The sequence below is a fragment of the Rhincodon typus genome, chromosome 18, assembly GCF_021869965.1.
Source record: "Rhincodon typus isolate 14 chromosome 18, sRhiTyp1.1, whole genome shotgun sequence".
Taxonomy (NCBI): domain Eukaryota; kingdom Metazoa; phylum Chordata; class Chondrichthyes; order Orectolobiformes; family Rhincodontidae; genus Rhincodon; species Rhincodon typus.
The window spans coordinates 18,769,215-18,796,357 of NC_063349.1; the positions used below are offsets into that span (position 1 = coordinate 18,769,215).

General features: G+C 40.3%; 1 protein-coding gene across 1 annotated transcript in view; it reads left to right on the plus strand.

Moving 5' to 3' along the window:
• The window catches only part of LOC109937248 (structural maintenance of chromosomes protein 1A-like), a 138,931-nt gene extending 116,251 nt beyond the window's left edge, over window positions 1–22,680 (plus strand). The window contains 3 exon segments of the mRNA XM_048607846.1: window positions 1,191–1,260; window positions 19,622–19,732; window positions 22,516–22,680. Coding sequence (XP_048463803.1) covers window positions 1,191–1,260; window positions 19,622–19,732; window positions 22,516–22,617 — 283 coding nt within the window. The 3' untranslated portion in view covers window positions 22,618–22,680.
• Window positions 22,681–27,143: the final 4,463 nt, after the last annotated feature.

Genomic DNA, 27,143 nt, shown 5'->3' on the forward strand with positions numbered 1-27,143 from the left:
GCGCAAGAGGCAAGCTGCTGTACGTTACTCGCTGCCTGTATCCGCAGCAGAGTCAGAGGGACCTGACCTCGTGCTAAAACGCCCAGGAGGAGCTACAAGGAAAAGAACCAGCCTATGTCCTCAAACTCAGACGAGGAGGGATGTACTGATTTTAAGAGGTCAGCCCATTGGACCTCATTGAATACAAGTTCCCTGATTGGAGCTGGTAATCTGGTCCAATCAGGGAACCCTGGCTGACAGATAAAAATAGGAGTGTCAGAGTTCCTGTCACTCAGAGCTGATTCTGAGGGGGCTGGATCAGTGTCAAGGACTTTATGTTTGCAAATAAAGGGTGACTTGATGACGGGATATCGAGTTCTCTGGAGTTATTTCAAGGACCTCCTTGCACTGTCCACAAATTTGGTGGCCCTAGCTGCAGTCGTCTTAAATAATGACTCCAGTTTTTATGGTATAAATATTCACCATGCCAAGAGGTGTAAGTTGTTTTGAAATACCACTAGTATAGGTGGATTTTCTGTCCTCCCTATAGGAAAATGAATGGTTTCAAGCAGGAATAATGCTAACAGATCACTCTGAATAATAAAAAATACTAGCACACCCATTTGTAAAATCATGCATTATATTTGCAAATAAGTAGTATTGAACTATTTTGTGCAGGTGAAGTGAAAATTCTTCAATTTATGCACTTCTTAAGTTCAACGTTTGCTGCTATTGACATGATGATGCCCTTTTTAATTAAACAAGAAATTGATACGTAATTGTAAATAAATAATTTCAGAATTTGTCTTTTCAAAACGAAGATTAGAGGAAAATGACTTATTGCATTATTCACAAAATTCATGGTTCATGTGCAAATTGTAGACTAATGCTATTCGTCTTATCTATCCCTGAATAAACATTTGTCAATAATGGATGGTACCTTGCCATATTGTCTTCTAATGTGGAAATCAATATATGAAATTCATGCAGTCCACAGCTTTTATTACTTTCATGAAATAGGTCTTTTATAATGACATTTCATCCTTGTATTTGGCCTCACTCCATTCTGAAGAGACTTTAGATACCATTTAATTTTGTAACTCTGATTATTTTGCCATTTTCTAATCTTACAAATATAATAGGTTCTATGTTCACCAAAGAAGTTACTCACATTCAAAAAAACATTCTTTAAAATATTATTTCTATTCCAGCTACCGGCCTGCCCCTTTCTTTGTGTTGGATGAAGTCGATGCTGCTTTGGATAACACAAATATTGGAAAAGTAAGTATTGTTAGGGTGCATGCTCCATCAATTACTCCTATCAATTTACCAAAGAATCCCTAGGTTTCCAGTTAAACAGAATTTTATTTGAGTGATAGAATTGATAAGTTGCATTTGCATTAAACTTTGGTGCAATGGAGGATGCAAAAATGATTTACAAGAATGATACTGGAAATGTGAAGTTACTAAAAAATGAAGATACTGAAGTTCTGAGAAAAGAAAGCTTAGTGTGTCATATTAAAGGTATTTAAACTTAAAAGGTTTTTATAGAGTATGCATAATGTGTGTTTATGTGCTTGCCAAGAGGAGCAAAGCTAGAGGGTATTAATGTAAAATAGTTAGCAAGAAATCAAACAGCAGATTTAGGAAAAAGCTCTTTGCCCAGAGTGATGAGAATATGAAACTCGAGACCAGGAAGAGTGGTTGAGAAGAGTTGGATAAATTTATTTAGATGGAGACTCAATAAGTAAGACAGATAAGAAAATAAGAGGATTTCATGAGGAAAGATGGGAGAGGGCTCAAGTGGGGCATAAGTAGACCGTTAAAGTTGAATGGGCCATTACAGTTGTTTACACTTTCCGGGACCCTGAACAACATTGGCAGTGGCAAGTACATTGGGAAAATGTGGGAAGCTCAGAAAACGAGATCCTCGAAGTCAAGGAAAAATGAAGTCCAATTTTCTCCCATGGTTTTAACAGCAAGATGAGAATCTAACTGATGAGCAGAGGCCTATTTGCATGCATTAACATCGTGCTGTTATCTACTGTCATATGATTTTATCTGCAAGTACCTATCTTCCCAGGCAATGGAGTAAAACTAGACAGGACATGAAAGTCTTAGTAGGTATCTCGTGGCTCTAGCTCACCACTTGCTCCTCTAGGCTTCCATTGGCCAGCATTCCCCATAATCTCAGGGCATGCACCATGGCAGCGAGTGCCATACCCCCATCCACAGAGAATGATATCGGATTCCCACTATCATGGCACTTCTCAACTCACTGTACTACGTTTCACCATTTCAGTACTGTACTTTGGAGCTCACCTACCCCTTTCATCGCAATGTTGTCAGTCCAGTTTATGCTCAGGGACAAGCACCCATTTCATGCATCGGAGCAAGATGAGTCTCTGGGCTATTAGTTTGTTTTCTCAGCACTTCATAATGGGTTGGATGTCCACAGTATCTCTGCTTTGCCTTGTCTTTTTGCTGTTGCATAGATCAGAATTTACAGGCTCACAGTACTTCCATCTTGACTGGCCTTTCAGTGCAAACACAAAGGCAGATGGTCATAATTGCTAGCAGTGATCAGTCAAGCAGGTGGATATTATACTGTGTTACACTGTGCTACATCAATATCACATTTCAAGGCATGCAGCAGCTCATGCAGCAAACCACAATATGTTCCAAAAAAATGCCCATGTCTCAAAGATTAAGTCCTTAGTCAAGGGTGTCTGTCATCAGTCAGGGTGTGTTGGAACAGTCAGTGGCATTATTTGATCTCAGTCCAGGATACAGTCAGCCAGCTGCTTGAGATGTTGAGGGTCAGACGTTCTGGATCATTATATTATCAGGAAAGACCAAGGACAGAAGCTCTGTAAAGAGCAGTCCTTAGATTAATTACATTAAATTTTGTCCATGGTCAGGGACAGGAGGATGTGACTGTGAGTGGAACAGGAATGAGTGTCTAGAATTTAGTTTTAGAGGAGCCTCAGCCACTGCCCTTATCCAATAGGTATGAGGTTCTTGCTCCCAGTGTGGACTACAGCATCATGGTACAGAGTTCCATTCAAATGGAGGGAGAAAGGAGAAATATAGCAGTAATAAGGTATAGCATTATTAGGGGAACGTAGAGTCAGAGCACGGAAATAGACCCTTTGGTCCAACACATCCATGCTGACCAACTTCCCAAAATAAACTAGTTCCAATTGCCAGCGTTTGACCCATATCCCTCCAAATCTTTCCTATTCCTGTACTGATCCAGATGTCTTTTAAATGTTGTAACTGTACCAGCATTTACCATTTCCTCTGGCAGTTCATTCCACATTAAAACCACCTTCTGTGTGAAAATGTTGCCCTTCAGGTCCCTTTTAAATCTTTCTCCTCTTACCTTAGAAATATGCCTCCTAGCTTTGAGCTCCCCCATCCTAGAGAAGATACCTTTGCTCATCACTTTATACCCCTCATGATTTTATAAACCTCTATAAGGTCACCTCTCAACCTCCTATGCTCCAGTGAAAAGAAAGTCCCAGCCTATCCAACCTCTCCTTATAACTCAAACCCTCCAGTCCCAGTAACATCCTGGTAAATCTTTTCTGAACCCTCTCTGATTTAATAATATCCTTTCTATAGTAGGGTGTCCAGAATACTGTACAGTACTCCAAAAGTGGCCTCACAAATGTCCTGTATGACTTCAGTGTGACATCCCAACTCCTATACTTTATGTTCTGAGCAATAAAGGCAAGCATGCTAAGTGCCTTCTTAATCACCCTGTCTACCTGTAGTACAACTTTTGAAGAACTATGTGCCTGAACCCCCAGGTCTCTGTTCGACAACACTGGGTCGTATTAGCTACTGTTCTTTGCAACAAAGACTGAAACCTTGAAGGCTATGTTGCCTACCTGGTACTAATGTTCAAGACATCGCTTCTGGGCTAAAGAGTGGGAGGGGAAGGATCCAATTGTTAAACTTCAGTGACATAGTTAGGACTAGGAAAGGGGTTCTTTGAGGTATTATGAGCAGCTCGGGGCTAAGTTAGAAAGCAGAACAACAAGGGTAATCGTCTCTGGATTACTATCTGAGCCACATGCGAATTGTGGAGGTGCTGGTGTTGGACTGGGGTAAACAAGGTCAGAAGTCATACAACACCAGGTTATAGTCCAACAGGTTTATTTGAAATCACAAGCTTTTGGAGCGCTGCCTCTTCATCAGATGAAGTCACTTCACCTGACAAAGGGGCAGTGTTCCGAAAGCTTGTGATTTCAAATAAACCTATTGGACTATAAACTGGTGTCGCGTGACTTCTGATCTCGACACGTAAATTGGTGGCGGGTAAATAAGATTAGACAGGTAAATGCATAGCTTAAAGGTTAGTTTTGGAGAAATGGTTCCAATTCATGGTACTGGCACCAGTACTAGGGAAAGGGAGATAGCAAGAACTGCAGATGCTGGAGTCAGAGACAACACAGTGTGAAGCTGAAGGAACACAGAAGGCTAGGCAGCGTTAGAGGAACTGGAAAACTGATGTTTCAGGTTAGGACCCTTCTTCAGAAGTGGGGGAGGGAGCTGTTTTGTTGGTACAGGCTTCATTTGAACCATGTAACAGTATCTTATTGAATCGTGTAACTAGGGTTGTACATAGGGGCAATGTTCAAATGAGGGGAATTCCTAAAAATCAAAAATGAAACAAGAGAGCAGAGGTGCTGGGTAGTGAAGATGCGAATAAAAAACAGGAAAGGCTAGAAAATATACATCGAAGAATGCAGCAGCAATTAGAACCAGATAAGTAATACTTTTAAAAAGTCAAAGCCGAAGGGCTCTTTATCTGAAAATATGCTGCTTTTGTGACAAATTAGATGAGTTGGCAGCAGAAAAAGAAATTAATGTGACTTTATAGCTATTATGGAGATGTGGTTGTCAGGTGACTAAGACTGGGAATTCGATACTCGAGTTTTCAATTTTCTGGGAGAACAGATAAAAATGAAAAGGTGCGGGGTAGCTTTGTTAATAAATGAAGCTTTCAGTGCTGTGGTGGGTAGTGATATAAGTGTATGGTATAGATCATTGTGTGGAATTAGTTTGGATAGAAGCAAGGAATAGCAGGGGAGTTATCAATAGACCACTGCAGAGTTGCCTCATTGTAATGAAAGGTATAAATTAGGAAATAATGAAGGAATGTAAGACAGATACTACAATTATCATCAGCATTTTGACTGGACAAATCAGATTGACAAGGGGAACATAAAAGATGAATTGTTGAGTGCATCAGTGATTGATTTTAAAGAGCAATACACTGCAGAACCTGCTCAGAAACAGGCCATTTTAGATCTGTTACCTCTCAAAGGGAGTAACAGACTGGAAGTGCCAGGGTTGTCCCAAAAAATAAAGATTTTAGAAACGTACGCTGAATTCATAGAATCCCTACACTACAGATGGAGGCCATTTAGGTCCATTGAGTGTGCACCACTTATCCGAAAAGCAACCCAAACCCCTCCCAGTCCATGTAACCCATCATGGGGTTTTATCCCATGGCTAAACCATCTAGCCTGCACATCCTACGTGGACACTACAGGGCAATTTATTAAGAGGAATCCACCTAACCTGCACATCTTTGGACTGTGGGAAGAGATCAGAGCACCTAGCAGAAACTCATGTAAACACAGGGAGAACGTACAGACTCCCCACAGACAATCACCCAAGGCTAGAGTTAAACCCAGGTCCCTGGCACTGAGGCAACAGCGCTAGTCACTGTGCCATCCACTTCCCCAATTTATTTGGCTTTCAGATTCACGTTGACAGAGATCTCACACCAGACTTCTGTACTTAACAAAAGTCACTATTTATTACAAATAATTAGACTATAGGTACAGTTCAACAATTATGAATCATCAGCATAACAACTGCACTAGTTAAAACTGTAGGCTCCTTATAACCCCTGTCCCCAGAATATGGACATACAGATATGAAAAAATACATGGGAGGGAAAACCAGAAAGCAGTTCAGTGGTCCCTGTTCACATGATCTGCTGAGGAGATTCTTGTGCTGATCAGAACGTTGCTTCTTGATCTTTCTTGTCTCAATACATTCACTTGTTTGCAGGATACACAGAGTGACTGGTTCACTCTTGCAAAGGCCTCTGACATATCACTGAAGAGTCACAGCTTACAGTAGTTGTTGAAGGAAATATAAACTGGTTTCCTTCAGGCTTAAAGTGGTTTTACCACAGAGACAGCCTCTAAATCTGTAGAAAGCTGATGGCTTCTCCCTACTAGTTTCACAGTCCCAACATGTTCAACTGTCTGGATATCATTTACAGTTTGTGACAGGCAGAAAGCCTTTATCATTGATAACTGGTTACTAGTTCATAGACAGTTACTTGTTGCTGGATGAATCTCATTGTACGCAACCCTCTGCTGCCAGCTCATCTGCAAACCATCTACTGTTGCTTGAACTAGCAGCTGTGTAAACAGTAATTATAGTAAGTGTCAGGTTACTTGCTTTAATGAGATGCAGTAATCATTCAGCAATCTTTGGTTTCCAAAAGATTTCTTCTGTTATTTTGGTTCATAATAAAAAATACAGTTTTTACAACTGGTAATGTGTAATGAGGTAGGATTAATAAGAGGTCTCATTGTTAAGGATCCCAAAGGGGTAACGAGTGATCACAACATGATTAAATTTCAAATTTAGTTTGAGGGAGAGCAACTTGGGTCTCAAACCAATGTTCTCAACTTAGATAAAGTCAGTTACAGAGGTATGAGAAAAGTTATATAAAGTGGACCATGGCATACAATCAAGCAGATATTTCATAGTACTCTGGTCAAAAGGAAGAACTCTATGAAGATTAACAAAGGCAGTCAAGGGAACAATCCCATAAACAACTAAGGCACACAAAGCAGTGAAACTAGAAGTAGACTAGACAATTGGAAATGTTTTAGGACCCAGCAGATGATGACTTAAGACCTAATAAACAGGGAGAAAATTGGTTATGAAAATAAATTAGCAAGAAATATTAAAACAAATAACAAGACCTTTTATGAAGATATAAAAAGTAGTTAAAGTAAGTGTGAGCCCTTGGAGAATGCTTCTGGCGAATTAATAACAAAATTTAAACCATCACTGTTCATGGTGGAGGACGTGATCAACGTCCCACAAATGACAGATAAGCAAGAGCTGATGGGAGGAAAGCTGTTGAAACAGTCTCTATCATAAGAAACAAAGTTTTTGATAAACAAATGAGACTAAAGGCAGCGAAGTCATCCAGAAATGATGGCCTGTATCCAGGAGTTTTAAAGTAACTGGCTGCAAAGATAGTAAAGGTGTTAGTCAAAGTGTTCCAAACTCATTGGATTCCAGGAGAGTTCCAGTGGATTGGAAAACTGCTAATGTCACACCCCTGGTCAAGAAGGGAGGGAGACAGAAAGCAGGAAACTATACGTCAGCTAGCCTAACATCATGTTGGGAAAATGCTATAGAATCCATCATTAAGGAAGAAATAGCAGGCTGCAAAGCTTAACGCAATCAAAGAGAGTCAACATCGTTTTGAGAAAGGGAAACTGTGTTTGCCAAATTTTCTCAATTGATACTATGACAAACAGCATTGATAAAGGGCAACCAGTAGATGTAGTAGATTTGGAATTCCAGAAGGCATTTGACCAGGTGCCATGTAAAAGGTTATTTAACAAGATAGGAGCTCACGATATTAGCAATATTAACATGGATTGAGGATTCGTTCTTTTTCAGGCTGCAAAGCTGTAGGGAGTGTCAGAAGAATCAGTCCTAGGGCCTCAATGATTTACTATTTACATGATTAACTTGGAGGAGGCAGAGTATGATGTATCCAAATTTGCTGATGAAACAAAATAGGTGGGAGGGCATGTTGTGATGAGGATGTCTTCTGAAGAAATCTGTAAAGGGACAGAAATAAGTTGACTGAGTTGGAAAAACCTTGCGAATATCATTTAATGTAGGGAAGTGTTAAGTCATGCACTTTGACAGGAAGAATTGAAAGAAAGACTATTATTTAAATGGAGAGAGACTCCAAAAAAGTCCAGTGCAGAGGGTTTTGGAATTCTTGAGCAAGCAACATAAAAAGCTAGCTTTCCGGCAGTGTAAGTAATTAAGAAGGCAAATAGAATTTTGGCCTTTATTGCAAAGGGGGTTGCAGTTTAAAGATAGGGAAGTCATTAGAATTGTACAGAGTATTAGGCCTGGAGAACTGTGTATAGTTTTGGTTCCCATGTTTAAGAAAGGGTGAACTGACATTGGAGGAAGTTCAGAGGCAATCCAGGAAACTATAGACTGGTGAATCTCGCATCAGTGGTTGGGAAGCCATTGGAGAGAATTCTTAGGGGGATAGGATTTACACACATTTGGAAAAGCATGGCCTAATTCGGGACCATCAGCATGGCTTTGTGCAGAGAAGGTCATGTCTTATTAACTTGATAGAATTTTTCGAGGAGGTGACAAATGTGATCGATGAGAGTAGAGCAGTGGATGTTGTTTACAAGGATTTTAGAAAAGCTTTCAACAAGGTCCTCATCCACAAGTTTAAGATGCATGGGATCCATGGTGACTTGGCCTCGTGGATTCAGACTTGGCTTGCCCATAGAAGACAGAGGGTAGTGGTGGAAGGGTGTTTTTCAGGCTGCAAATCTGTGACTAGTGGTGTTCTGCAAGGATCCGTACTGGGACTTCTGCTGTTTCTGATATATATAAATGACTTAAATGAAAATGTAGATGGGTGGGTTGGTGAGTTTGCAGACAATGCAAAGATCAGTGGTTTTGTGGATAGTGTAGAAGATTGTCAAAGGATACAATGGGATATAGATCAGTTGCAGATATGGGCAGAGAAGTGGCAGATGGAGTTTAATCCGGCTAAGTGTGAGATGCTGCACTTTGGATGATCAAATGTTAAAAGTATACCGTTAATGGCAGGACTCTGAACAGCGTTGATATACAGAAGGATCTTGGGGCTCAAGTCCATAGCTCCCTGAAAGTGGCCATGCAAGTAGATAGGGTGGTAAAGAAGGCGTATGGCGTGCTTGCCTTAGTTGCTTCGGGAATTGAGTACAAGAGTCAGGATGTCATGTTGCAGCTTTACAACACTTTGGTTAGGCCACACTTTAGAGTATTGCATTCAATTCTGGTTGCCACATTGTAGGAAGGATGTGGAGGCTTTGGAGAGGGTGCAGAAGAGGTTACCAGGATGCTGCAAGGATTAGAGGGTATGAGCTATAAGGACAGCTAGAAAAACTTGGGTTGTTTTCTCTTGAGCGGCGGAGGCTGAGGAGAGACTTTAGATGGGGTTGACGGTCAGAATCTTTTTCCCACAGTCGAGATGTCTAATACAAGAAGGCATGCATTTAAGGTGGGTGGGTGGGTGGAGTTCAAAGGAGACATGAGGGGCAAGTTTTTTACACAGAGAGTGGTAGGAGTTTGGAACGCACCACCAGGGGTGGTGGTTGAGGCAGATACGATAAAGGTATTTAAGGGACTTTTAGGTAAGCATAAGAATATGCAAGGAATGGAGGGATATAGACCAAGGGCAGACAGAAGGGATTAGTTTCATTTGGTGTCATGTTCAGCACAACATTTATGTACCAAAGGGCCAGTTCTTTGGTGTACAGTTTTGTGTTCTATGTTCAGTTCACTCAGCTGATTACTGGGATGAAGGAGTTGACTTATCAAGAATGGCTAAACAATTCGGTCTTTAGTCATTAGAGGTTAGAAGAATGAGGGACGATCTTATTGAAATGTACAGGATTCTGAGGGGGCTTGACAGGGTAGATGTTGAGTTGTTCCTACTAGTGAACTACTGGACATTGTTGCAAAATAAAGGGACACTCATTTAAGAGTGAGTTGCAAAGGGATTTCTACTCCCAGATGATAGTGAATGTCTGAAATTCTCTATCCCAGATGGTTGCGGAGGCCAGATCATAAAGTATTTAAAGAGGAAGTAGATAGATTTTGAGATATCAGGATATTGAGTGCTATGATGAGCTGACACAAATGAAGAGTTGAGGCCCATACCATGATCTTGTTGAATAGTGGGGCAGACTTGAGGGGTCAAATGGCCTATTTCTGTTTCTGTTTCTTAATACAGTCTAGGGTGTGGGCCATGCTCATTCCTATATGTCTAGTGAAACTAAAGGGTTAGCAGTAATTCAGTCAGGGAGCTTCAGAGACAGGCTGGTGTCTGGTCAATTGTGCGTTGTTCTAATTTGGTCAGGAGTGTGGTTGTTGCACGAATGAACAAGCAGTGAAATTGAGGAGAAACAAATGCATCAGCAAACACAGGGACCAGCAGCAACGTTCAGAGATTGCCAAACAGCGTTAATGTGAAATAGTTGGCACAGATCACCTTAGTATGTAGAAGAGATACAGGAGGCCAAGATCTCGTGGCCTTGATGCATCTCACTCTCATCTGGAGGAAATGTTAGTGCCGCTGTTGAATAAGGATGGTCTGGGACACTGTCAGCTGCTGGAGCAGGGCCAGTATACGGAAGAGCTGGGAAGTCATCCCATCCTGGCAGTCATTACTGTGATAACTCTGCTAAATTTTTTATACAACCAACTCCTTCTAAGGATCCACTGTGGAACTAAGGTGCTTCTTTCAATCCTAAAATGAAAAGTGTATAGAAGCGGTTACCAATACCTGAAAAAATATGGTTCTGATTTTAACTTTATCAGGTGATTGTTTGTTCTATTTTTTCAAGTTTTGGTTCACATCCCCAGATGTTTGAGAGTAAAGTCAGATAGAGTTGTAAGCATAGAGTCACACAGCACAGAAACAGACCCTTTGGGAAACTTAGTCAGTGTGGATAAGTTGTACCAAACTAAACTGTGGTTGGCCCATATCTCTGCAAACCTTTCCTATTCATGTATATGTCCAAATGTCTTCTAAATGTTGCATAGTTACAACATTTAACATTGTAACTCTACCTGCATCTATCTCTGACAGTTCATTCCACATACAAACCACCTTCTGTATGAGAAAGTTCCCACTCAGGTCCTTTTTTTAAAATCTTTTTCCTCTCACCTTAAAAATGTACCCCCTAGTTTTGAACTCCTTAGAGAAAAGACCTTTGCTATCCACCTTATTTATGCCCCTCATGATTTTATAAACCTGTATAAGGTCACCCCTTAACCTCCTACACTGCAGTGAAAAAAGTCACAGCCTATCCATTCTCTCCTTATAACATCATGGTGATTTTTTTCCAAACCCTGTGCAATTTAATCATGTCTTTCATGGAGCAGGGCAACCAGAACTTTGCGCAGGCAATTCCACATTGCTGAACACAAGGTTTAGCTGTCAGTTTGCAGTAGGATGTGGGAGAAGCAGTGCTGGGGTCTACATGCAGCTCATTAAAACAACAGGAATGCTGAAGAGAAAAGCTTGTGATTTCATCCTGATCCTCGATACTGAGGGGTTGCAGGCTTAGGAACAGTCCAGTCTGGGTGGCACAAATGAGCATCACAATGAATTGGCCACACTAGTAATGATTAAGCAATTTGATAGTAATAAACATAACGACAGAGACACCACTCAGAAATGAAGAGTATTGTACAAATGGTTCACGTGAGATTGGTGAGGAAAAGACTTGACTATCAATTTGTCCACCAAAAAGATTGGCTATGTGTCTGCATATCAGATGAATGCGGGGTGTCTCAGTTCAATGTACCAGGAACTAGACGAGATGATCAGGATCACAGCTAAAGCCAAGAGGCAAGGTTACAAATTTTCAGAGTTCTGATGTTTTGGATCTAAGAAAAACATCACTGGGATGTGGGATCAGCCAATGGTGCCAGTTAATGTGGGATGCAGTCAGAAGGTGACAGAGCTCAAACACAATATTTTGCAGCATTTTCTAAACAGAAGACCCTCCACCATCCCAGAGTTCATCAGCTAGATAACCAGTACATGAACTAAAATGAAACAGTTTAATGGTGAACATGTACAACGACTGTCAGAGGAGTACTCAGATTTGGCAAGCTGAGGATTGAGGTATATTCAGAAAATGAATGATCTAATTACCTCAACTTGCAAATGAGACCTTCAGAAACTTGGAGAAACTTTGGATATTGAAGTTTTAAAGATGATCGGTTCAAAAAAAAAAAGCCAAATACTGAATGTATTTCAAAGAGGACATCGAGCAGGCACATCTGCTTAAAGAATTTTAAAGCAGAGATAACAGGGAGTTTTGAGTCACTTGGTTAAGAACTTGAAACACACACAAAAAGGAGATGTGAGGAAGTGTTGATCAAACAAAAGAGATCTTAAACTACATTTTAAGTAGCTACACAGATAGAATCCAAGTGCGGGTTGAAGTTTAAAACAAAAATCAGCAGAACAAAGTGACAGTGAACTCAGTGAAGGATTTGAAAAAAAAATATGGGGAGAAATCAGGGCAACAGTACATTTTCAGGAAATTTTCATTAGCAGTCAAGAGCAAGGGAGACATGGAAAAGACCTTGAGGGAACATATGAGGAAACATGGGAAAACACTCACCAAGAAACTCGCATCTAGTAAGACCCTTGTTAATCCGAGCAATGTGAAATGGAGGATTACTGAGCAAAATTTGTAAACAAGCAAAGCATCTTCCCTGAAAATATTTAAAGGAAAGGTTTATGCGGCTTATGGTACGCTAAGTGCCTTCTGTCAAAATAGAGGAAACGTGGAAAAAAATTGTGGCAGAATGGGTGGAACCTGAATGTATACTGGAAACAAAGAAAAAAATCACTGTCGGATTGATATCACAATGTGAAGATTATGTAGAAATGGTGGTGAAGATTACAACCTGTTCCTTTTGTAATGAACTTTTAAGAGAAGTGGACAGAAATCTACAGACACTCAATGGGGGCAATACTCAAGATCAGTGAGTTGTTAAGTGCAGTTGTGAAAATCTGTGTGTGCGCCAAAGCCATTCAGAGATTTCAGGAGATGAACAATTGATTCTGTGATAACCATAATCTGGTAAAGAGGTTACCAAGTGAGAGAAATTATTACTTTGCAATATTTACATGCGTATACCCTGTAAAAGGACCAGATGAGACATGTGCCAAACTACTCTGCAATTCCTGCCTGAAGCCACCTCTGTTGGAAGATCTCAACCAGTGTCCAGGCTGAGCAATTGTGGGTCAAATTAGAAGAGCAAAACACATAACTCAGATTACACAGGAACCTTCAAGCAGGTATTATGCTGTGTTTAAAAAGCTCAATAACTTTTACAAGTACTATGAGTACATTGAACAGACCCAGAAGCTTGAACAAGATTAGGTAAAACAGCAAGTGCTAAACCACTGTAAACAGATGAACAACAAACAGTCCATGCTTTACTTCGTAGCTGCAGAGGTACTACAGCAGAAAGTAAAAATCATAAAGACAACTATTGACATTATAAAAAGCTCATCTAATCATATTGAATTATTTTTGAATGAATTCAAACAAAGACTTGAAGAACTCCTTGTTACCAGAGGAAAAGCTTGGAAACAAAAGTGCTTTCAAAAATGCTCTGAGCTTTACTTTTAATTTGATCCATTCAATTGCTGACTTGGAAAAACATCTCCTCCAAGACATTGCGAAATGGAATGTTGAGCAGACCATGGGAAACCTTCCCACCAACCCTTTCAAAGAGCTCTACAAGATGTTATCTAGTTGTGGAGAACATTGTCCACTTTGCCAAGTGCCGTGTGGTCACACCATAGTAACCATGAGAAGCACTCAGCAACATATCACTGGCCCCAGGGGATTGGAAGCTATCACTGGAGATGGAGTAAAGAGCTAATGACCGAAAGCTGCACACAGCTACTGCTAACACAATTTATTTGTATCATAAAGAAGGAGAATCTTGCTTCCAAAGTTTTGTCCGAAACGTAGCTGAGGCAATTATTCGCATGTCCTATGTAGAAATGCAATGTAATCAGTACAGATCCTGGGACATCCCTTTAAAACCTATGACAAGGAGTTTGGAAAGAAATAGAAGGTGAAGCCTGCAGGAAACATTTCTGATTGGAACATTAAAATGGAGAAGATCATGTCAGAACTGTAAGTGGAATATGGTATGAAGACTGGGGAGAACTCAATGGTCCAAACTTTGTGTTGTCCAAAGTAGCAAAATCTGAGCATGAGAGCATGTTGCACATTGGGATCCTGTGGAAGTCTGGACATAGTGAGTGTGCTGAAATTGAATGGAAAGCTTTAACGTTCAGTAATCTGATTGGCACTGCCTTCTAACTTTGACACAAGTCTCTTAGACAGAAGTTGTCAATGAAAATAATCTCTGATAAACAAGTGAGGCAGGTGCAGTTGAATACACAGGTCACCTTGGTTAATGTGTTCCAGTGGACAGGGTGTCGGTCTTTGTCATTTCTGAATCCATTGTCGGCGTCACAGCTAAGCAGTCCATTGGGCTTTTTATTATAGTTTATTGTGAAGAGGGGCTTGCTTGGCCACATACATTGCTGTAGATGTGGAGTCACATGTTGGTCAGACTGGGTGGGGCAACAGATTTTTTTTTGATTCACTAGTGGGATGTGGGCATCACAGGCTGGCCAGCATTTGTCACCCATCCCTGGTTGCCCTTGAGAAGATGGTGGTGAGCTGCCTTCTTGAACCACTGCAGTCCATGGGCTTTTAGGGAGAGAATTCCATCATTGTGACTTGGGGACACGGAAAGAAGTGATACATGTCCAAGTCAGGATGATGAATGACTTGGAGAGGAATTTCCAAATGATGCTATTCCTAGATATCTGCTATCCTTGTCTTTCTAAATGGAACTGATTGTGAGGGTGGAAGATGTTGTGCATTTTGTAGACAGTACACACTGCTGCTAGTGTTGGTGGTGAAGCGAGTGGGGGCTTGTGGATGTGGTGCTTTGATTTAATTATCACATGCACCAAAGTACAATGAAAAGCTTTGTTTATGAGCAGTGAGGCAGATCATACATCAGCATTATTTGAAGCTAAGGAGTCCCTTCAGCAGTCTAATAACAGCTGGGAAGCTGTTCCTGAACCTGCTCGTGCACGTGTTCAGGCTTCTGTATCTTCTGCCTGACTGAAGAGGTTGCAGGAGATCATCACTGGGGTGCGATGGGTCTTTGATGATGTTGGCAGCCTTTCCATGGCAGCAAGCCGTGTAAATTGAGTCCATAGATGGAATGTTGGCTTCCACAATCGTCTAGGCTGTGCACACCACCTTCTGTAGTTCCTTAAAGGTCCTGGGCAGAGCAGTTGTAATACCAGGTTATTATGCAACTGGACAATATGCTTTCAGTGGTGCATCTGTAGAAGTTAGTGAGGGTCCTGACAGACATGCCAAAGTTCCTGAGCCACCTGAGGAAGAAGAGGCATTGTTCTGCCTTCTGCCATCTACGTGTTTGTTAATGGAGTCCTGTGTTGAGAACTAGCCTTCCATAAATTCCTTTGCGTGTCCCTTTTCTCAATACACACAGACAGCGAGGGCGATGAATTCGACTGCAACAAAATGACTATACTGGGACAAGCAAACAACAGACATGCAAGTTCTAATCTGGAGTAGGCTGATTTTAATATTCTGATTTTCATGTTGTCAACATGGGACTTCATTAACAAACATAGAAATAGACCCCGTCTACAGACCACTGCTGAAGAACAGAACCAGAAACGGTAAGACTCATCACACCAGAGCATCATATAAATTCAGAACGGAGTAGAACACCAACACTTCGATTAGAGGTCGCACTGATGATGTCACCTAGAATGGTAACGAAACATTTGCACACCACAGAACAACCACATCCACAACCTGAGCTACAAATTTTCGCTAAGACCTTAAAAATATATCTGATCTTATTAAAATCAGCCTACTCCAGATTAGAACTTTGATTTCAGTCCCATCCTTTTCCATAACAATCTTGAAATTAATGCAGCGTGATTGCTGAATGCAATCCCTCTGGCTTGCAACACCTGCTTATCTCAAACCACCACCACCACCGCCTGCACGCCCCTCCCACGCCACCCATGTACAACATACAACTTCAGGACACTGCAAAGTGCATGAAAGTGAATCGTTTTCTAATGAATGTAATGAAATCTAATTTCTTTGTCCCCACAACCTTGTGTGGTAGAGAATTTCACAAGTGCACCACCTTCAGTGAAAAAAATTTCTCATTACCTCATTCCAAAATGGCCTATCCCTTATGCTTGAACCCCCAGCCATGGGAAATATGAACCCTGCATCAATCTGTGCAGCCTTGTCAGAATTTTATATGTTTCAATGAGGACCCTTCTCATTCTCCTAAAATCCAGTGAATACAGACCCAGTTGACCTAACCTGTCCTTACACAACAAGTCTGCCATCTTTAGAATTCATTTGGTGAATTGTCTCTGCAGTCTCTCATACATATTATGGAGACCAAAACTATGCACAGTACTCCAGGTGTGGTCTCGCCAAGTTCTTCTGTCATTACCCTTGTACTGAAATCCTTTTGCGCTAAAGGACAACATGTGATATGCATTGCCAAACATTTGCTGCAACTGCTTGCTTACTTTCATTGACTCGTATCTAATATAACCCAGGTCTCTTTGTACATCAACATTTCCCAATCTGTCACAACTTAACTAATATGCTGCCATTCTGTTTCACGTACCGAGTGGCGAACTTTACAATTATCTATGTTATGTTACATCGGATATCCATTTGCTCATTCACTTAATTTGCCTAAATAGTTTTCAAGCCTCTTTACTTCCTCATCACCACTCACAATCCCATCAAGTTTTGTGTCAACAGCAAACTTGGAACTTTTATATTTAATTTAGCCATCCAGACCACTGATACGTTTTGATTGGCTGGGGCCCTAAGGATAGACCCTTGCGGTACCCCATTTGCCATTCCTTATTCCAAAAAAAAAATCCATTTATTCCTACTCTTTCCTGACTGCTAATCAATTCTCAGCCCTGGAGGAGATGGAAAGCAGATTTAATTGTAATGTGAATTGACAGTCTGATGAAGTGAGTAGATGGCAGGGTGGTCTGGATTTTCTGATGGTTAAATAGTTGTTTCTGCAGCATTGATGTGAGTTACGTCCTGCAGAAATCTCAGTATAGCAGATTCCATGGGGAAAAAAAAACACAAGGAAACCTTCAAAAATATCCATTTAAATTAGAGAATTCAGAACGTTCTGCCACAGTTAAATAATTGCTCAGAAAAAGTTAGACCATTTAAAACCTAGTTCCCCCTCCTGGGTAACTAATAACTAACCCCAATTTCCCACAAAGCCCACCTCCAATTACATTTTCCCAGACCCTGATATTCCCTAAACCTGGATCCAAGCCCCAATACCCAAACTAGACAATGCCTTCTCCACCCACAACCTGATCCTACAATCCCTGTTGATGGACCTGGCAATGACCCTGCCCGTCGAACCCCAACATTCTCACCACTCCATGTCGGACACTGTCTCTGACCCTCTCCCAACCTCATGTCATGGCACCCTACCCTCACTTATTTTGCATACATAACCTTTCACAGCTGGCTGTGTTAGTAAGATTTAAAACACAGACTATGACAATTATCTGTTGTGACAATTTGCTTTCTTTCCACAATCTTGCAATGTAAGGGACTGTCAAATTTAAAGTACAGGTCCACAATTCTGAAGGAGCCCTGAATCTCAAAATGCAGAGTTCTTGAAGTTTAAAGAAAACAGCAGAGTTACAATAATTGATAACAAGGTGTAGAGCTGGATGAACACAGCAGGCCAAGCAGCATCAGAGGAGCAGGAAGGCTGACGTTTCGGACCTAGACCCTTCTTCCGAAATGGGGGAGGGGAAGGAGGTTCTGAAATAAATAGGGAGAGAGGGGAAGGCAGATAGAAGATGGATAGAGGAGAAGATAGGTTGGAGATGAAACAGACAGGTCAGAGAGGCGGGGATGGAGCCAGTAAAAGGTGAGTGTAGGTGGGAAGTTAGGGAGGAGATAGGTCAGTCCAGGGAAGACGGACAGGTCAAGGGGGTGGGATGAGGTTGGTAGGTAGGAGATGGGGGTGGGGCTTGAGGTGGGAGGAGGGGACAAGTTGGGCTGGTTTTGGGATGCGGTAGGGGGAGGGAAGATTTTGAAGCTTGTGAAGTCCACATTGATACATTGGGCTGCAGGGTTCCTAAGCGGAATGAGTTGCTGTTCCTGCAACCTTCGGGTGGCATCGTTGTGGCACTGCAGGAGGCCCAGGATGGACATGTCGTCTGAGGAATGGGAGGGGGAGTTGAAATGGTTCGCGACTGGGAGGTGCAGTTATTTACTGCAAACCGAGCGTAGGTGTTCTGCAAAGCGGTCCCCAAGCCTCCGCTTGGTTTCCCCGATGTAGAGGAGGCGACAACGGGTACAGCGGATGCAGTATACCACATTGGCAGATGTGCAGGTGAACATCTGCTTGATGTGGAAAGTCTTCTTGGGGCCTGGGATAGGGGGGAGGTGTAGGGGCAGGTGTAGCACTTCCTGCATTTGCAGGGCAAAGTGCCGGGTGTGGTGGGGCTGGAGGGATGTGTGGAGCGGACAAGGGAGTCACGAAGAGAGTGGTCCCTCCAGAAAGCAGATAAAAGAGTGGGGAGGGAAAAATGTCTTTGGTGGTGGGGTCAGATTGCAGATGGCAGAAGTGTCGGAGGATGATGCGTTGGATCCGGAGGTTGGTGGGGTGGTACGTGAGGAGGAGGGGGATTCTGTTTTGGTTGTTATTGCGGGGAGGGGGTGTGAGGGATGAGTTGCGGGAAATACGGTCGAGGGCATTCTCGACCACTGAAGGGGGGGGGGGAGGGGGGGCAAAGTTGCGGTCCTTGAAAAACGAGGACATCTGAGATGTAAGGGAGTGGAATGCCTCATCCTGGGAGCAGATGCGGCGAAGACACTGAGAACGCACAACACCATAGACACTGAGGACGCCCCCCGAATGAGCTACAATCATTGTTGCTTCTCAGAAAATCTTCCTCCAGACCTTTTCGTTTCCAACAGAGGTCAGCTGGGAGCATAGATTTAAAAAGTGTTTAGTGGAAGATAGAAGTGGAGAAATATTTGCAGAGCTGGAGCTTACTGCCTGAAAAGGATGGGAGAGGCAGAACACGTCATCATATATTTAAAAGCGTGTATCTGTACTTATTATAGCTTACAGGGTTACAGACCAAGAGTTGGAAGATGGAAGTAGACTGGGTAATATTGTCCAGCATGGACACAATGGACCAGATGGCCTCATCTGTGCCATAAAACTATGTTTCAGATTTGATCATTTCAAATTATAGAGCAAAAGCAGGATTTCAGTCCTACCTATGAAGTACAAACACCAGAGATACAAAAGCACTTTTTCTTTAAGTTGTCATCCCTAGAACAGATTCCTGGTGGAAGTGGTGAATTCTTGAGCAAAGAAGACAACGTAAGGTGACATTTGGCATAGGAGGAGTTAGTTCACATATGAAAAATTCATAGTTACGTGGTGTAATCTTGATTGGAATTGGAATAAAATCCCAAAGGTTTCCTTAAAAATGGTCACTGGCGTTTGGCATTTTCAAAGTGAACACAACTAGCAGTTGGGTGGAGATTTCAGAAATAGGCTCAGCATTTTTAGATGTGACAGCCCCATCTTGCCTTTGTTTCTAAAACAAAAAATCATCCATTCTTGCCCTCAGGTTACAAATTACATCAGAGATCAATCCAGGAAGAACTTCCAAATGATTGTCATCTCATTGAAAGAGGAATTTTATTCAAAAGCCGATGCATTACTTGGAGTATATCCAGAGGTATTGTTCCAAACAGTATTCCAGTTTTAAACTTTCTAATTGTGGCTTGTAAGTACATTTTTGCATGTTCTAATTATATCATTTATCCACATTTACTTTGGGGTTGCAACTGTACACAGGAGATTTTCATCAATCTCCCGACGAAAACAATGGGGAAGTTGTGCACTCAAAGTCGTGTGGCCAAGGACTTACCACATAGTCCAGCCAATGTCATCACAAAAAAAAATGGCATACAGGCTAGTTTCAGATGGTAAGCCATTTCAGTCTGTAAATTAGGGCCTTATTGCCATTTTAGGAGATAACCGCCCAGAGACCCCTCTGAGTTAGTGAGGTGCTTCTGGGTTTCCCAGAACGGATTCTGTTTTGCCACATAAGGCTGTCAACAGTAGTGGTAAAGCCAGGCAGCCAGACAGCATATTCCTCAGTTCAAATCTACCCTCAATATATTTTGGTATGAAAAATAATTTTAATTATACAATACAGCTCTTCAATTTATGCTGTGCAATTGCAACCTATTTCTATAACCTATGTGGATAAGTTTACATTATTAATATTTGATGCATGTTAAATCTCTTAAAATGGAGGTGGGCTTTCAAGGTTGTGTGAATAAAAAGAAGCAAGATGGAGGAGCAACTGGAGATCCCGAGATGGGTATAAAACTTTCTTCCCTGGTTTTGCCATATCTGAACGTTGCTTTTATACCCATGTTACGGGGATAGAGGCACAGGAGAAGAGTCAAAAGCAAAAGGTAGCACATGTTTCTCAGTGACCACTCCTTTGATTTACATTCATGCCTTTGATTGGCAGTTGGTTTCTTTGCCTGGGGTTTACCCTCAAGCCAATTGGCATTTCACATTCTTTTGCCTTTAGGAAGTCTGCTTGATAATGGTCCCAGCTACAGCTGGGTCAATCTCTGTGGCAGCAGGCCACTGCCTTTAAGTGGACTTTAATGGGCCATGTTAGTACATCAGTTAACATTAAATGTGGGAAACTGGCCCTGAATCATCCTACCCAGAACTTAGCTCAGGTGGAGTCATGAAGGTGGCAGAAATCCAGGTACATCACCACCTCACCTAATTAAATGCAATTTCAGTCTGTTACCTCGTCATTCCACAACTTGAATATTCTACCCTAAATTTCAGTGGAACTGATATGCTGGCTTAAGACAAGCCATTCCCAAATGGCGTATGCATCCAAATGGCAAGTTGAAGACAAAACCTATCCTGATATTTATAAAGAATTAAATCTCACTTGGTTTGAACTTGTAGAAAAGGAGCAAATTACCTCCATGTCTTTACAAACCCAGACGGTTCACAAGCTAGCTACATACATTGCCTTAAATATCAGCTCTCTCACCTCTGAACCAAATAGTTCCAACCTTTGTTCACTTATTTCAGAGGACTCAAATGGAAGAAGAGTATTTATTTGTGCCATAAATTTGGTGAGAATTGAGGAGTGTGGGGCTAACAATTACTTTACTGTAGTAGTAGTTATCGAGTGTGCGTGTAAGGAGCTGTTAGGATAATGTCAAAGCAAGATTTAACCAGGACCATAGTATATAGCTCTTAAGACACTCTTTCCATCCCGTATCTAATAATATTCAATAAAATCAGTTAATATTCACTCACCCAAGTACAGACTTTACTACAAAAAGTATGTTTAATCTGTATTTGCACAAATTATCTTCACATCTACACTGCATGAAATTTGTGGAAGATAAATTAGAAAACAAAATACCCTTCTCCTGGTGGCAGTTGGAGTGCCATATGAAAAAGTATACAATTGTCTGTTTTGGCAGAAGGAATAAAAAGAGGCATATCATCTAAATGGTGAGATGTAGAGAACTTTGGGCGTCCTTATGCATGAATCGCAGAAAGTTAGTATGCAGGTATTGCAAGTAATCAGGAAAGCTAACAGAATCTTGTTTATTGTGGGAGAATTTAATGCAAAAGTAGGAGGTTATGCTTCATTATAAAGAGCATTGGTGAGACAGCATCTGGAATAGTGTATGGTACTGGTCAGCTTACTAATGGAACAATGTTAATGCATTGGAAGCAGTTCAGAGAAGGTTTACGAGACTAATACCTGGAATAAGCAGAAATCTTTGAGGTAAAGCTCGACAGGCTCAGCTGTAGCCTCTAGGGTTCAGAAGAGCAAGAGGTGACTTAATCGAAACATAAGATCCCAAAATGACTTGACCAGGTGGGTGTCTAAATGATATTCCCTCTTGCAGGAGGATCTAGAACTAGGGCGTCCAAGTTTAAAAATAAGGGGCACACATTCAAGACAGATAAAAAAAAAATTTCTTTTAAAGGGTTCAGAGTCTTTGGAATTCCTTTACTCAAAGGGCAGTGGATGCAGAGTTTTTAAATCTTTTTAAGGCAGAGTTAGATAGATTCTTGATTACCAAAAAGGATGAAAAGGTTATTGGGGCTGTGCAGGAATGCAGAGTTAAAAGTTAAAAATCAGATCAACTGTGATCTTACTGAATGACGAAGCAGGTCTCAAAGGAGGAAGTGGCCTACTCTTGTTTGTCGTTTGTATACTGGTAAAGTTACCAAACATGGAAAAATGAAACGGTTCATGGAAAGTGGTGTTATGGGGACTGCCATCCCCATCAATACATTTAACATCTATACATTCATGTTAGTAAATATTCAGAAGTTTAAAATTAGACACTCCTCAATATCAATCTTTCCTCATTTTGCAAAGTGGTGAAGACAAAATAAATAAGCATTTTTAAAAACTTTGACATCTGCTAACTTTTGTAGTTTTTGTTATAGCAAGGAGAATACATGTCCAGCCAACTGTTAACCTTCGACCTTACCAGTTACCCAGAAAATACTAGAAGGGAAGAGACACTGCAGCCAAGGCAGGAAGAGTAATAGACCAGAGTTTGGTTCTGTGTAAATACTTCAAAACACTACTGTCTCATCTGAATTGTTGTTAACCACTTACGTTTTACGTGTTATCTAAGAATCACCACAGTGTCTCTTTGTTAGCAAGTCTGTTAACATGCATTTGAAAACTTATTTCCATTCTGTCAAACAAAAAAATCTGTTCTGCGGAAAAATCATTCATAAAGCCCTAGGTTTTTTTTTAGTTGACTAACCAAAAAAATTAAGTTGGAATTCAAGAAACAAAATGCCATTTATTGATCATACTTTTCCATAAAACCAACAATTGCTACCATTAAAGCCCTGTCTAATTGAGTATATAAATTTGTAAAACTGAAAGGAAACTTCAAATGGTCAATTTTAGAGCAAGCTTGCATGCAAATCTTCAGATGCACCTTTTTAGGGTTTGTTTAAAAACAAAAGATTTGCAATTGCTAACAGAACAACTATAATTATTGTTATACTGCTGGCTGTCTCAGTAACAATGACATTGTGAAGAAGCAAAATCATGAATCATATCGGATGCTCAGGAATCACATTTGATTTTGAAAATTTAAGTTAGCGAATTTGAATGTACCATAATTAAAAACATAATGGGGACAATAAAAAAGTTTCCAAGATGTATAACATACCTGTATTAGGTACTTCACATTGCAATCTTCAAGATATGGAAAAGGAAGAGGACAGATTTACTCAAACATAAAACAAAACACATTGCCAATAGTTTCTTTGTAGATTTTCATTCCTCGTGAAAGATTACCATTTGTGTATTCTCCATACACTAGGAGATAAAAAATCTTACAAATCTGTACACAGTGTCCAATGCTATACTGGCCAAGTATGCATCAAAATCTAGGCATCTCAGTCAACACCTGGAATTCCCAATAGAGTCCAAAGGTGCTAAGGTATCAGAACAGTGCCTAGTTACAAAAGCAGGCCTAAGCTGACAGATCAAGTTTTAAACACTTCATCTATGGCATTGCAATGCACACATGGTAATTTTGCAGAAGGTGAACTAAAGAAAGCAGTTTCTGTTGAATAAATTGTTTTTATATTGATTGCATTTTATATACTTGCAGAATGCTTTTTGTTTTGCACAAATGTTAATCATGTTATTGTTTCTAGTTATTACTTGTTAAAACTAATTGTTAATACAGTGAAGAAAACTGGTTGAGAAGCATGGGCCTCATTTATCACATATACTGGAGAGGGGAGAGTACCCAAGAGTATATATAAACCAGAGACCAGGAGTTTCAGTGAAAATCAGTAGTGGAAGTAACAAAGTTGAAAATGTTAAAAGGAAGCAGGAGGGAGAGAAGTACAATGAAGAGTGAGCAAAAAACCAGCAAATATTCAGGTGGATAGAGGAGAAGTAGGAATGTGGACAGGTGAAGAGGTTGCTAGAAGCATAAAAATGAAATGGGTTGTGGAGGCTGAAGAAAACATTAAAAAGAAATTAATGTTGAAGGTGTTAAGAAAATAGTTGTCAGGATATAATGGGATAGAAGAGAGGAAAAGAAGATTATTGATATAACATGGAAACATAGAAAATAGCAGTAGAAGAACATTCAACCCCTCAACCTGCTCAGTCATTCATACAATAATGATTTACCATTCAGCACCCTAATCCCATTTTCCCCCATATCGCGTGATCCCTTTAGCCACAAGACTTATATTTACCCCCTTCTTAAAAACAGATGTTTTAGGCCTCAACCACTTTCTTTGGAAGTGAATTGCACAGGCTTATGACTCTCTGGTAAAGAAATTTCTCCTCATCTCAGTCCTAAAGGCCTTAAACTTTATCCTTAAACTATTAGCCCTGGATTTGGACTCCTTCACCATAAGGAACATCCTTCCGACATGTAATTGTCTACTCCTATTAGAATTTTATAGGTTTCTATGAGATCTCTCCTCATGCTTCTGAACTCCAGTGAATCCTAATCAGTTCAGTCTCTCCTCATAACTCAATGCTGCCATCTCAGGAGTCAATTTGATATCCTTTACTAAACTCCCTCCAGAGGAAAAACATTCTTCCTCAGATAAAAAGGCCAAAACTGCACGCAGTATTCCTTGTAAAAGGGTGATAACAGGAAATAGGCAATAAGAAGCAGTTAACACACAGCAAAAGGTGACAATAGAAAGTGTAAAAAGCCAGCACCAGGCAGAGCTGTGAAATGGGGATATTAGGGCAGGCAAAGTAGCAAAAAAAAATTAGCACTGTTTACATACAAGTGTGATCTATTAAAAATATGCCAATTTCAAAATAAACGGCCAGAAGTGTTAACAGTTCAGATTAACTACTCATTTAAACATGTGTGGGTTATAGTTAGTTTTACTAATGCAGTGTTTCATTGTCAAAGATAAATAATTTTTTGAAAATATTGAAAAAGATATTATTGCTTGATATTTTACTTTTGTCAAAATAAACATTGAAAAATCAGTTATTCATTTAGTCACTTCATTTATACTAACAAGAAAAGGCAAAGGGACAAATGTAGGGTAATAGTATCATGTTTATAAAAGTAAAATCTGTGTCATATTTGACATATTTGCCTTACTCTTACATAACTTCCATTTGATTGAACCATCTGTTGAACTAGTTTCTCTACGCTGGTTTTCCTTGGGAACATGAACACCTACGTTCAGTGAATTCTTCAATTCTTGCTTCAAGGCTTATGGAGGGGTTCACAAGAGTGTGGAGTTCAGGCCTCGATCCGATCAGCCATGCTTTTACTGAATGACAAAGACTCAAGGGGCCTAATGGCCTACTCCTGCTCAGATTTGTGTTCTCACTGCAGTGCAGTTAACCTGACTATCACTATCAACAAAACATTTCATCAAACCATTTCTATAATTATAAAAGTGCAAGATTGATAAGATTTACATACATAAACTTTTGCATCGAATAAATGGCTACACGTTTTACCTGTATTCACCGTCACAGGATTCTTCATCAGAATGCTTCACAATATTAGTTTAAGTGACAACTCTTTCCAAGTTTTCATTTTTCCAAAAACCAAAAAAAAGTGTAGTTCTTAAGTTAAATAAATGCTAAATTATTTGTGGTTAATTGAGAAATCTGCAGGTTCATTCAAGTTCATCCCAATTCAGAACTGCTTAAATATTTTTCACCACTTCTTCTTTCTTGTATATAAATTAAATCTTGAATAAAAGATCTTGATTATGATTGAACAGTACTCTTAAGATTACTGCAAAGTCTAAATTTTGTTGAAAAGCACTAACCTTTAGTCAAAATGTCCCATTTTGTCAATCTAACAGTGCTGTCAAAATATAACACAAGCTGTAAAAGAATTCACAAGACAATTTTTTTTCTAAAAGATATACAATTAGCAAAGGGAAGTCTTACTGCTTTGACATTTCATAAGATCGTAGCTGATCTTTTTAAAAAAAAATTTAAAAGCACAAAGCATCACAATTAGAATGGAAAATATAGATCTCCCATTAGAAATTACAGTGGTTTTAAGTGCATTACAGATATATTGAAACAAAATGAATAATTTTCTAATGTTAAGTAGCATTCTGATGTTTTATTTTAGAAAGTTTCCAATAATCTTTTCAGTGTTTTCAGCTATTGGTACGGATGAGATTACAGTTAGTAAGTATAAAATAACTCTGTACTTTGTGATTCATGAGCTGTGAATTCTAATATTGTGTTGTGTTAATTATACATTGCCAATTGCTTTACATGGATTTTGGGAATACAAACAATTTTGGTCATCTCTGACTCAACATTTGATGGTGAAGCAATATATGGGAATCTCAATGTGACCGACAGCATTAAATAGATTGAATTGACAATGTTTTAATTTATTCACTCGTGGGACTTGGGTGTCGCTGACTAGCCAGCATTTATTGCTCATCCCCAGCTGTACTTGAGAAAATGATAGTGAGCTGCCATCTTGAACTGCTGCAGTCCAAATCCTGTAGGTTGACCCAACCTATGCCCTTAGGAAGGGATTTCCAGGATTTTGACCCAGCATCAGTGAAGGAACAGTATTATATATTTCCAAGTCAGGATGGTAAGTAGCTTGGAAGGGAATTTGCAGGTGGTGGTGTTCCCATGTATCTGCTGCCCTTGTTCTTTTAGATGGAAGTGGTTACGGGTTTGGAAGGAACTAAAGATCTTGGCAGTGCATCTTGTAAACACGACACATTGCTGCTACTATGCATTGATGGAGGAGAGTGAATGCTTGTGGTTTTGCCACCAATCTGCTTTATCCTGAATGTGTCAAGCTTCTTCAGTATTGTTGGAGCTGCACTCATCCAGGCAAGTTGGGAGTGTTCCATCACACTCCTAACTTGTGCCTTGCAGATGTTGAACAGGCTTTGGGGAGTCAGGAAGTGAGTTGCATGCCGTAGTAGTCCTCGTTTCTGACCTGCTGTTGCAGACACTGTTTATGTGGTGAGTACAGTTGAGTTTCTGGTCAGTGGTAACCCCCAGGATGTTGATTATGGGAGATCCAGTAACGACAACACCATTGAATGTCAAGGGA